This window comes from Ammospiza caudacuta, chromosome 11 (assembly GCF_027887145.1).
Source record: "Ammospiza caudacuta isolate bAmmCau1 chromosome 11, bAmmCau1.pri, whole genome shotgun sequence".
Taxonomy (NCBI): Eukaryota; Metazoa; Chordata; class Aves; order Passeriformes; family Passerellidae; genus Ammospiza; species Ammospiza caudacuta.
The window spans coordinates 9,050,850-9,062,904 of NC_080603.1; the positions used below are offsets into that span (position 1 = coordinate 9,050,850).

Consider the following 12,055-nt stretch of genomic DNA (forward strand, 5'->3'; position numbering starts at 1 on the left):
GGATATGAGTAAAAGGAAGCAGTCAGAATGAGCAGGTGTTCTCATACCCCCACATTTGGCCATTCTGAGAAATGTACACATCAGGAAAATTATATTTAGCAATGTTCAATGTCCCCCCACCCCATCTCCCCCGGCAGCATTTCTTCTGTCAGCTCTGTGATTGGGCCAGTGTGGTCTTAACTTGCTTTGCCATCTTTTGTGGTCACTGAGCTCACCAGATGTACTCTGATAACAGTCCCAGGCCATGCTTGACTACACTGTCAGTTTATTGCTGAGAACTTCCTGGGCAGCCAGAAAATGCCCCGGGTGGGCAGAGATGATAAAGTTGTCTTGGGTGGCAGCAAGACAAGAGGATGAAGCTTATTCTGCAGCTGTTGGGGAGGGGAAGGTTGCTCAGTACAACAAAGGGTGAAGTATATCAGATTTCTGTTTAAAATTTGGTCTAATATAGGAGTCTTTTTTGGACTGCCTTTTGGATCTGATTATTCACAGCTGTTCATCAGGGAAGGACATCCAGGGACATTAGTCCATTTTTAGAACATGAAATGAGGAGTTTTCTTTGGTTGGCTCTGTTGTTTGTTAACTGGCTGGATTTGAAATGTCAGTAAACTGGTATTAGTTTTGGACAGAGGAGTGTGGGTCAACATGAGAGGTGGGGGTTAACAGCTGGTAAGAGGGAATGGACCATGTGTGAGAGAGAGAGGAGATAAAGTTAAATTTTCAGTGTTAAAAGTGTCTGTGTTTGCACCAGACAGCCAATGAAGGCATGGTTATTTTCAAATACAGGTTTTTTTAGATTTAGAGTGGGCAAGCTTGAAAATTGGGAATTTCTCTAATAGACTTGAAATGACTCATGGAGGGCACATAACTACTTGCTGGGGACCTGACTACCACCCCTCCTTCTGCAAAATGTATTTCAGGGGTTTCACATGCAGTGAGAAGTTCATCATTAATCTTTATCCTCATTTGAAATGTTTTTAGCCCTTCCTGCCATTCCCATGTGTTTTTGTGGCTCTCCAGGAGTGATTAGAGGGACTGGCAGCCTTTTTTCCCCCCATGACTGTGGAGCTCTTTTTTTCTGGTCAGGATTAGATGTCAGTCATATCACCATGCAGTGAGCACTGCACACCCAGTTTCTACTAATGAGTGAAATCTAAAGAATCACACCCAGAAGTTCAGTAACATTTAGGATCAAGAAGGTTTTTAATATTTACTTTTTAGGCAGAACAAGCACTTTTAATTTGCATAATTGCTCATATCTAGATACAGTTCTGAGCTGTTTTGGGGCAGGAATGCTCAGAGTTCTGCCAATCCCGGAACAGGCCAAAAATCTGTGAGATTAAAAATAAATCTGAGGACTTTTTGTTGGTTTTTTTTTTGTTTTTTTTTTTTTTAACTCCTAGTAAGGCAGCCCTCATCCTAACTCAGAAGCAATCAGATTGTTGTTTTTGTGCTCTCCATTTATGAGAACAAGAGGTCACTGGATGACATTACTGCTTTGTAAATTTAGAACAAATAAAAGGAAATGGTGCTTCACCTAGTGCGTCGTCATCCTGTGGAATATACTGTTCCAGGATGTTAGTCAAAAGCTGTAGCCGGAACTTAAAAAATAGCTGGACCATGCTCGTTTGTAGCCATGTTCACCAGCAGGGATAACCAAGCCTTGTGTTCCAGAGTGGTGGCTCATTGCAGCTGTAGCTGAGAGTGAGCTCCTTGACTCCTGGCTGGGAAAGGACAGCATTCCAGGGGGAAGATTGGTGGGGTTTCTTTTGAGATGACAAGAATGATTTAATTTTTGTGTGAGATGTTAAACTGATCATTGCTCTTGCCTGAACAGTGCAGTGTATGTAACAGCCTTGCCCCTCTGTCCGTATCCTTCAATACGGGGATGTCTGGAGCTGAAATAGCTGGTTCAAGGAGAGGGAGGGAGCAGTGGCAGGAGTGTGAGAGCTTCTGTTGCTCAGCTGAGTGTAGTAGCACACGTGCTGCCTGTGCAGGAAGGAGCCGCAGCTGCTGCACTACAGGGCAGGCACGAGGGGCTGATGCTCACCAGGTACCCGGGCTGGGCTGGGGGTGGATGTGCAGTGTGTGAACGGCAGAGGAAGGGGGCTGTTAACACGTTTCTGGATTCCTGATTCCTTGTTAAGATTTTTAACTCTAGTACCGCTGCATATTGATCAGGAAAACTGGTTTGGATGGTTTCCTCATTTCCCCAAATAATTGCTGCACTAGCTACATTAAAATCTTGTCTATCCTTCATAGTGAAGTCTGAGTTGTCCCAGTTTGTTCTCCTTAGGAGCAAGCTTTTTAAAGAGGTTTATTCTTTTATTTCCCATCTCTGCTGATAGCAATAAATCCAAGTGCAAATGTTGCTTTTGAACTGACTAATGGGGAATGCTCTTCATATGTTTATCCTGCACAGTTACATTTTTATTTGCAGTTTGTAGACTCTTTATTTTAATTCTGTGACTCTTTATCTGGATGATTCATGTATGAAAATCTGTTGATCTCTTTATTTATCCTCTTGTCTTATAAACTTTGACTTTGTTCTTTGAAGAGAGGGTTGTCTAACACTGAATGTGGGGATTTTTAAGATGATGCAGTAGGTGACTTAAGAAGGAATTAGCTGCTTTCTATATTGGATGTTCTATCCAATTATCCAGAAAGTCAGTACCCTCAGAAATTAATTCTTACCAAAGGAACGTCTGCATTTCTGTATTTTATGTCAGTGTTTTAAATTTCTAGTCTTCCACTGTGATTAAAAACTATGCTATAGTTTGCATTTTCCTTCTGTCCCCCCAAAAAGGCAGAAAAATAGGAAAAGAGACAGCACTGATAGGAGTGTTCTGAAGCTGTTCTTCCCCAGAGCTCCAGACGTGCCAGTGACTCAAATGAATTTGTGGTTCCTTAGAGAATGTGGCTGGTTTTACAGCCATGAAAGGTCCTTGGATGCTTCATCCTGGGATGTTTGGACTTTGTATGTGCTGCTGTTGTATGTGTGCTACTATAGATGTTCTTGGCCTTATTACCAGGAAGAAAGTGAGGCCCAGTGGTGTCTGAACAAATTAGTTAACCTTGATTTTACTTCCAGGGAAAAATCTGCTTCCTCTTAGCAGGACTCAGACATGTTCCTTGTTCTTCTGTAACTTGAAACTGATTTATGCATCAGTGTTTCATGCTCTGGAAAAAGTTTCTCTAGGGCAGCCATTCTTATATAGCAGAATTTTTGATGGAAATAATATACACTTGCCTGCTTTCCCAAGGAAGAAGAAAGATTCCTGTGATTACCTTCTTTGGAAATAAATTTTTTCAAAGCTGGAAATGTTTAAAGAAAAGTGAGGGAAAAGAGAAGGAGTTCTTCAAAGTTTTATTTTTAAAATAGTGTAAATATTTACTTCTGTGTGCTACAGTTGATACAGATCTGGTCATTTTGTCCAAGATAGAATGCTTCAAATGCTAAAACTGTGTTTCTAATATGAATGGCCAGTCCTTTCTTTACAAAAGGATTTAGCTCCTTTCATTGCCTACTCAGTGTGTCTCTAGCACCGGTTTCTAGGTATTGGTCATGCCTCTGGGTAAGGTGCTGTTATTGCAGGGGAATCTGCAGTCTGTGAATGAAAAGAAATACAGTTTGAAAACCGAAGACATTTAAATAAAGCAGAACTTTCCAGGTGTATCTTTTTTGTTGACATTACATCCACATTTCTTGGCGGACATTCTGAGGCACTTCAACATCAACTAAAAGTTTGGTGTTCAATTTCAGAGGCTTTTATTTTTAATCTGTGTTATGAATGATGATGAGAGAAGTGAGAAACAGACTGGGAAACCAGAATATCAGGTATTGGGATGATATATGTGGGTGTTTTAGTGTTCATTAACAAAACTTTGGCTGAATGATTGGGTCTCAGGAGATTCACACAATCCTAGTTTAGTTTAGTCCATTCTTTCAGATGTTAGGTAGAATTTGCTTGAAAACAGATGATGTAGACAATTTTTTTCATATACAATATGTACAGGAGTGTAGGAGAGTCTGGACTGCTAGAAATTTTTAGAGTTGACATAAAAGGGAGCCCTTTGATTTTTGTTAACATTGCTCCACCTTAATGCAGCTTTTCTTAAATCCAGGTCTTGCAAACACTTCAGTATTGATCTCATTTAAGTCAGCTTGATGGAAATCAGTACAGAGGTGTGGAAAAAGAGGCAGTGAGATAACTGCACTGTGGGGAACAAATACTTCAGTCTTAGGAAGAATAAGGGTTGGTGTATACTCAAGTCTGGACTCCAGCTGAATGGGCAACGGTGAGAACAGTAGACATGGTCTTCTGAAAAGCAGAGCTTTTATTTCTCTCTGCTGCCCCCAGCTGACTGAAGGAGAGGGATTTGGTGGTAGAGGACACAGAGACCTGGTGCCTCCCTGGGCAAAGGGGAGCTTTTGCCACCCTGTGTGTCTTCTGCTGGTTTGTTAAAATATTGTTGAGTTAACATAGGGCAACTAACGCATGGGAATTAGCCTAGGGCACAGACACACTGAGGACAGGATTGTTGGAGGGAGGTAAACTCACCACAGCTTCAGCCTGATAGGGGAACATTTGTTAGAATATCTTTTAGGTATGTAGAACAAGCCCTCAGGAAACATGAGGGTTCAAATTGCTTATTTTGTTTTATTTCTCCCCTCTCCATGAGGGAGACTAAACAAATTGTCGTGACTAACCAAATTTTTAGAATGATGTTGTAGAGTTTGTTATCTGATTCATTAATTGCTAGAAACTGGTATACTTTGCTATTAACAAAATGTCTTAATGTTCTTACCAGTTTTGAAAGTACAGTAAGTCCTTTAAAAAGACTTATGCAAGGTCTGCACATAATTACTCCTGTTGCTTTGTGCTTGATTTGTGTTGTGATTTTATTTAGGTATGAGAGATTTCTTTACTCAATTCAATATTGGGAATGGCAGCTAAAATCTTGGTGATTCTGTACATTTAGGAAGAAATTAAGGTGTGCTGTGGTGGAAGAGAAACACAGTTCAGAGGTGCAAATAACTTTCATTGTGCAGCTCTGGAAACAGCTTCAACAGGCTGCACTGGTGGTAAGGTATTCTCTTGCTGTCTCTCACTGCCGTGTCCACTCCTCATTTTCTCTCTCTGCAGATTATCACTCCATGTCGGAAGCTCATCCTTTGTGCTGATAACAGAAAGGAGATGGAAGATTGGATTGCAGCACTGAAGACTGTCCAAAACCGTGAACATTTTGAGGTAATAGGAAAATGTGTTCCTTTGTGTTCTGTGCTTCCTCTGCTGGATCACAGCTTGTTTTGAGAGTCAGCTTCTAGTGAGCTCAATAGAAGTAATTTTATTCACTAGAATAGGTAGTAGTGTTAGGACCTTCTGTAAAATTTATGCCCGATACATTGAAGTGATTCTCCAAAAAATGTTTGGCTTTGTATATGCTCCCTTTGGGAATTCAGAGAGAATTTTCAGAGCATGGACAGGTTATGAAGCCAAGTTCCCCTCCCACTGTCTTTTCATTTTTCAATTATCCTCCCTGTCCGAAGTCACATCTTGCCTGCTTGATATTCTGCCAGCTTCAATGCATCTACCTGCTTCCTGGGGCTGAGTGAGAGCAGCAGTGCCACCACAAAAAGCTGTCTTATGTTTTCCCCACTCTGATGCTTGCCTCCCTTATGCTGGCATAAGCATTTCTCTGCTACACAATGAACCAGGCTGGGGAACTGATCTTTCTGAAAATTTAATCTGACAAAAAAGTGGGGTAAATTCTCCAGCAGATAAATTCTCCAGTTCATTTCCCTAGACACACTTGTAGTAAGACAAGGATGAGAGGTGCTACAGGAGCTGTAATGAAGGTGTGGCTTTTTCAGGTAGTCTCTTTTGCCTTAGAGACCTTGAGTTTCAGCTAGTGCATGTTTATACACTCTGCACTCTTTCCTAGTGAAAAAGTGTTCTCTTTCTGCTTTTCTGACTGCTTCATGCAAGTCTTCTGAGAAATAAAAGTCTTGTTGCTCTGCTTTTGACCTTGCTGTAATACATTTATATGGTCAGTCTACCCAGTACAGCATGGACCATTTCTCAGGGATGCATAACTGGTACGCCTGCTCCCATGCCCGGCCAACGTACTGCAACGTGTGTCGGGAGGCCCTGTCTGGGGTCACGTCACACGGGCTGTCCTGTGAAGGTAGGTGTGCCCTCGTCCTCTGCCTGGGGAGGAACAGCTTTGTTTTATTTTTATTTTTGCTCATATACCCAGATACTGCCATCTCTTATTTATGTCATGTGTCTGCTATGAGCAGATACACACTTCTGAGGTATCTGAAAGAATACTCATAAGAAAACTCTTCTTCATGGGAATAATTGTATTTGTAAGAACATCCTTGCTTAATGTTTGAGTGCCAGGAGGTTATTTTTTCCCAGCTTTGGCTTAGCAGAAATGCCTGGCACAGCTCATGTTTCTAACATGAATGTGGTGACACCTACACTGTGTAAAATGGCAGAGGAGTGTGAGACTGTGTAAATCATGTTAAATTTAACAAGGTGGTCACTGAACTATGTACAAGCAACTGGCAAAAATGACAAGGCAAGAATTAATACCTAGATCAGAACACTTACAGCTGATCATTTTGGTGGTGCTAAAGAGGATAGAGTGTACCCATGCTTTCTTCTGGAGCCAAATGCACACTGTCACATTAGACTTCCTGAGGCAGGATTAATTGTATTCATCTCCTCCTCCCTAGTGTGCAAGTTTAAAGCCCACAAGCGCTGTGCTGTGCGAGCAACCAACAATTGCAAGTGGACAACTCTGGCCTCTATTGGGAAGGATATCATTGAGGATGAAGATGGGGTAGGTGTTAGTTTGAACTTTTCCAGCCTTACCTTGATATGGAAGCACTGCCTTGTGTTCTGTAGCTTTTTTTCACTTCATAAATAGCAGATTCTGCCTTTGCATGGAAAAGATTTCTGCTGTCAGAGCATGAGATTTTGTGTGAAAAGTCAACCAGGATGGTAAGGAACTCCTTAGTAGGAATAAACTGCTATGGACTGGGGGAGCTGAGATTAAATAATCGAAGGCATGGGGAACTTGATCTGAGTTTTGGCAAAAGAAAAGTAAATGAGTGTTTGGAACAGCACCTTAGCATATTGGGATATCTGATGCTAGTCAGTGTTCCTGGGTAACCTGGGGTGAGTCACCATGACTCTGTGCTTGAACATGATGTAAAATACCAGAATTGGTCCTCAGATATTTTCTAGAAATTGCCTTTGCTGTCCTTCAACAGTGCATATGAAGACTTGCTTCTCTATATATCTCAGAGTCATGATACCTCCTGTACCTTTAAGCTTCTGTCTCTCTGTACCTTTTGCAGATCTCAATGCCACATCAGTGGCTGGAAGGAAACCTGCCCGTGAGTGCCAAATGCACTGTGTGTGATAAAACCTGTGGCAGTGTCCTGCGTTTGCAAGACTGGCGCTGTCTGTGGTGCAAAGCCATGGTGAGTTGAAAAACTGTGATCATTCCAGTAAAAGGCAGCCTTTGATCAGCTCTGTGATATGTTCTTTTAATGACACTTGCTTAGAATAAAATCTCTAACCATGCTGTCAGTGTTTGCCATGAAGGACTTTATTGTTCTGCAAGAAATAGGAATTTAATTTGTGTTCAGAAGTGTTGCTGTGATACATTAAAGCAAGACCTGAAAAAAGTATCCTGCTTCTAGCCAAGCTCATTTTATTTTGAGAATGAGCTTTCACAGAAGAATCTAAGTACAGTAGACATGAATCAAAACTTCTGTCATGGACTACATTGGATTTTAGGAACCATTATTTGTTATTTCTACAGGTTGAAAAGGTGCAACAAATTATAAAGAATACTCCACTATTTTAATAATAGCAATTTCCCTTCCACTGCAATAGATTGCTCTTGCCTAACCATTGAAGTGATGCAGATCTTGCTGTGTTTTCAGTTGTCTATAATACTAGTAGGAGAAGTATCAGAAAATATGTTTTTAGAATGGGGGGCTCAAATGCCAAGCAAACCCTCTATCTTGCAGTCTTTGTGTACCAGAAAAGTCCTGCTCTACTTTGTGTTTCCTTTTTTGAGTGGCTTCATTAATCTCTTCTTCTTTTACCTCTTATACCACTCATGTCTTCCTGGTTTGTTTTTTGCTTTCTTATTTTCTTGAGTTTCCAGCTTTTTCTTTTGTTGCTACTTCAGATCTCTCAGCTGAGGCTGGGATTTTGAAAGCAGAGTGCCTGAAGGCTCCTAAAGCCACAGAATCTGGTGTCTGGTTCTCTCAGCACTCAAAGTGCTGGTCTCATAAATTCAAATGGCAGAAAAGTACATTCCAATGGAAAGAAGAGAATTCATACAAGGCTCTAATTAGATCACTCTTAAAATAATTTTATCAATAAATGTATCAATTGACACTTTTTGGTGATTTCACCCCTCTGCATTCTTCCTCTTACAACTTCTTTTGGGTGGCTTTAGGAATTATACCACAATGTCCAAAAGAGTCTGATTTATTCTTTTTTGGTGGTTTTCCCAGGTACACACAGCATGTAAAGAGTTGTTACCAAACAAGTGCCCTCTTGGGCTCTGCAAAGTGTCTGTCATTCCTCCTACTGCTCTTAACAGCATTGATTCAGATGGTAAGTATTCCTAGTAAGTAGCACTGCTTTCTCTTCCTCTCAGTCACAGTCACTTCAGCTGGCACTATTAATGCCAGGTTCTGTCAGCTGAAAATTCTGCTTTTGCTGTTGCTAAAACTTGCCACTGGAAGCCATTGCTGAGTGTGGCAGTGAACTGTTTGCTTCGCTTTTGCATTCAGTTTATCTCCCTCTAATATCAGTGTTTTCTGAGCTGCAACTGGTTACATTTATTGACAATAACTATATTGCAGAAGCAATTTGGGAAGGTTGGGAAAGCTGAAAATTTTGGCATACTGCTAGGAGATAAGTGTGACATTTGGCAGCATGAGGTGTGGTAGATGCTGGATTCAGGGCTGTGCACATTCACCCAGTGAGTGCCATAAACACAAGGAAAATATTAGCTGCTTCATAGCTGGGCTGGGGTGTGGGCTGTTGGTTTTTCTCTCCATCCATCCCCCTGGGCAGCTTCACGTCTTGGCTTTTCCTCCCTCTCTCTTCCCCTTGCCCCAACAGGTTTCTGGAAAGCCACTTGTCCCCCTTCTTGCACAAGCCCTTTGTTGGTCTTTGTCAACTCCAAAAGTGGAGACAACCAAGGTGTGAAATTTCTACGAAGATTCAAACAGCTGCTGAATCCAGCCCAGGTCTTTGACCTCATGAATGGAGGACCTCACCTTGGGTAGGCAGATATTTTTTGGAAACAAAAATTCCTTGTAAATACCCAGAAAGTATGAGGGATTTACTTGGTTGAGCTCATCCTCAGATATAACAGGGAACCTTTTCTTCAGAGAAAACTAAACATGTGAGGTTTGGAGGGGTTTCCCTATCTCTGTGTTAAGTGTTATTGATTAGCTAAAACAAAAAATGTTGTCAAAAAGGTTATTATATCCATTCATCAGTAATAGCAGGACAGCTTGAGGCATTTTGGGGGAATTCTAGAAACACTCCCCTGGAAGAACACCAAGCATGGAAAGCTTGAATCCGTAAGAAAACTTGTCAGCAAAGTGTCTTTTAACAGGCATCCTGATGATGAAATTAACTCTAAGAAGAGTTAATTTCAGTTAACTCAGTGAACAGACAGATGTCATAGATAGCAAATTAATATTGTCAAGATGAGATTTATTGAGAAATAACTTACCTGAGAAGTCTGTGAAACTTCATCCCTCAAAGACTTTGTGGTGATATTGTGGAGAGACTTTTATGAGTGTGTTTGGTAAAGTTGCTTCTGCCCTTGGATCTAAGTTATGTTTCAGACTTTTTGCTAAATTATGCTAGAATATCTGTGGATATAGAAAAAAGTGAGTGCTATGAAATAAACTTCTTTCGTGTATTTCTGCAACTCTCACTTAAAAGAAAAATTTGGTCTTAAGTTTGCCCACTTTCAAATGTTTTTCTGTTGCATCAGATTTAAGTAACTTTTGTCAGTAATTGGTGCTCCTTATAATAAGAGCCAACACAAGGTGAATTTCCTTCATCTTTTCCTCACAGTGACTCCAATTCTTTGACTAGATCTGTAGATGCAGGGGGCTTAATCTGGGAGTGTCTGTTCCTGGATTAGTGGTCATTGGGTTCTGCTCTCCTGAGAACTGTTGTGGTTCTTTGCCATAGCATATTGCAAAACACTGGCATTTAAAACTGCAGTGCTCTGTCAAAGGGATGTGTTTGGCTGAAAAATAATTTATAAAAGACTTGTAAAATTGAGTATTTTCTTGTTCCCCTCCTCAGCCAGACTGACTGTCATGAGGAATTTTGCTTTTAAGCAGGAATGGAAAGGAGGGAATCAGTTGCCTTCTTGAGCTGTGGTGCACACTTCTAAAACAGCTGTTCTTATATATTTGCTTAAAAAGGAAGTGATGGTACAGAGTAAAGCCTGCTTCTTGATAATTTGAATATTTTCAGCTGATGCTAGTCCGACTTGTAGCATAAGATGTCATTTCTGGTAGTCATCTTTTGTGTGTCAGGAACATTTGATGAAATAAGGATTTTTGTGTACCACAGCAAATCCTGTTTAGGTAATAATAGTTATATGAAGGCAAAATAAAAGCAGGACCAGATCTCAAAAGTGTTCAGTAGGAAGCACAGTTTCCAACAGGAGAGGTTGTTTTTATTATTCTGGAAAGGGTGAATGGAGAAATTCACACTGGTGAGCTGTTTGCCTTCCTGTGGAACAGACAAGGACTAGAGCAGTGATTTATGTTGCTTTCCCAGAAGGACTAAAGCTTGTGATGTTTTACATCCTCTTGCAGTGGTCTCATGGCTGATTGACTGCATGAAAATTCCCCTCTTGAAGCTTTGCTTTAATTGGTGTGGCAGTGACATCAGAGCACTTAGAACTGTGATGAATAGCTAGCATTAGGCTGGATGCAGCAGGGCTGCAAGAGGGATTTAATTCAATGGATAATCAGCTATCACATGCTTGTCTCCTCTGCTGCAGAGACAAAAGTGCCCTGCTTTAGTAGACTAGTATGTCTTGGGAGATATTTCTGTAGTGAATAGCTGTGGTAAGTTGCTTAGCTGTATTTATAATCCCTTAAGTACAACCATTTAAATTCATCTGTAATCTGGCAGTGACCTGTATTCATTGCAAAATCAGTGCCTACTTTAAGCAGCATTGCCATGTTTGTTACCTAGATTGGAATTATCATTTATTTCTGTAACAGCTGATTGTTTTTCCCTCTTGCTTTTTTCTTTCTCTTCTCTGTAGTTTACGCTTATTCCAGAAATTTGACACTTTCCGGATTTTAGTTTGTGGTGGGGACGGAAGTGTTGGCTGGGTTCTCTCTGAAATTGATAGCCTCAACCTCCACAAGCAGGTACCTGCCTCAAGAGCTTGGTTGGAAGAAGGAATGAAGTAACAACAGCATGGGCTGAAGAAGACTTTCCTTGGTCATGCAGACATCATTTGCCCCAGGACTGAAGCTGCTGAAAGCTTACCATAGCAGTGCTCTTGCACTAGTTTTGTTCAAGAAATGAATCCATAATGGATTAATTCTTTATGCCTGTCTGCAGTGTTCCTCCACAAGATCCAGCTTTTGGAGTTGCTCTGAGTACTCCTGCTCTATTGCCAGCAGAAACATGCTCTGAAAGGGCTGTGGTTAGGAAACTTGGGAGTTTCACATGGGTTATGCTCTGTTCCCTTTAATTCTCGTGGTGTAGTAGCTGAGTCTTAGGGATTGGCTGAAACTTCACTGGGGTAGAGATATCATACAGTGTTTTGCCTGGGAACTGTCTGTGCTAATTTTACAGAAACACAATGGCACCACCTGATGGCTAAATATAAACCTCTAGGAGGTTTACTATATAGCAAGGTTCTCCTTGAGTTGGTAGCTGTAAAATGCTCCTCTCTCAATTCACAACCAAAAGTAGAGGAAAGTTTTCCTTAATTGTATTCTCTTCTGGCTGTTTTC

General features: G+C 40.9%; 1 protein-coding gene across 1 annotated transcript in view; it reads left to right on the plus strand.

Moving 5' to 3' along the window:
- DGKD (diacylglycerol kinase delta) overlaps positions 1–12,055 on the plus strand; it is a 58,069-nt gene that overhangs the window by 25,469 nt on the left and 20,545 nt on the right. Inside the window, exons 4-10 of the mRNA XM_058812016.1 lie at positions 5,148–5,252; positions 6,057–6,189; positions 6,746–6,852; positions 7,373–7,498; positions 8,549–8,651; positions 9,165–9,327; positions 11,353–11,461. Coding sequence (XP_058667999.1) covers positions 5,148–5,252; positions 6,057–6,189; positions 6,746–6,852; positions 7,373–7,498; positions 8,549–8,651; positions 9,165–9,327; positions 11,353–11,461 — 846 coding nt within the window. The remainder of the gene's footprint in view (positions 1–5,147; positions 5,253–6,056; positions 6,190–6,745; positions 6,853–7,372; positions 7,499–8,548; positions 8,652–9,164; positions 9,328–11,352; positions 11,462–12,055) is intronic.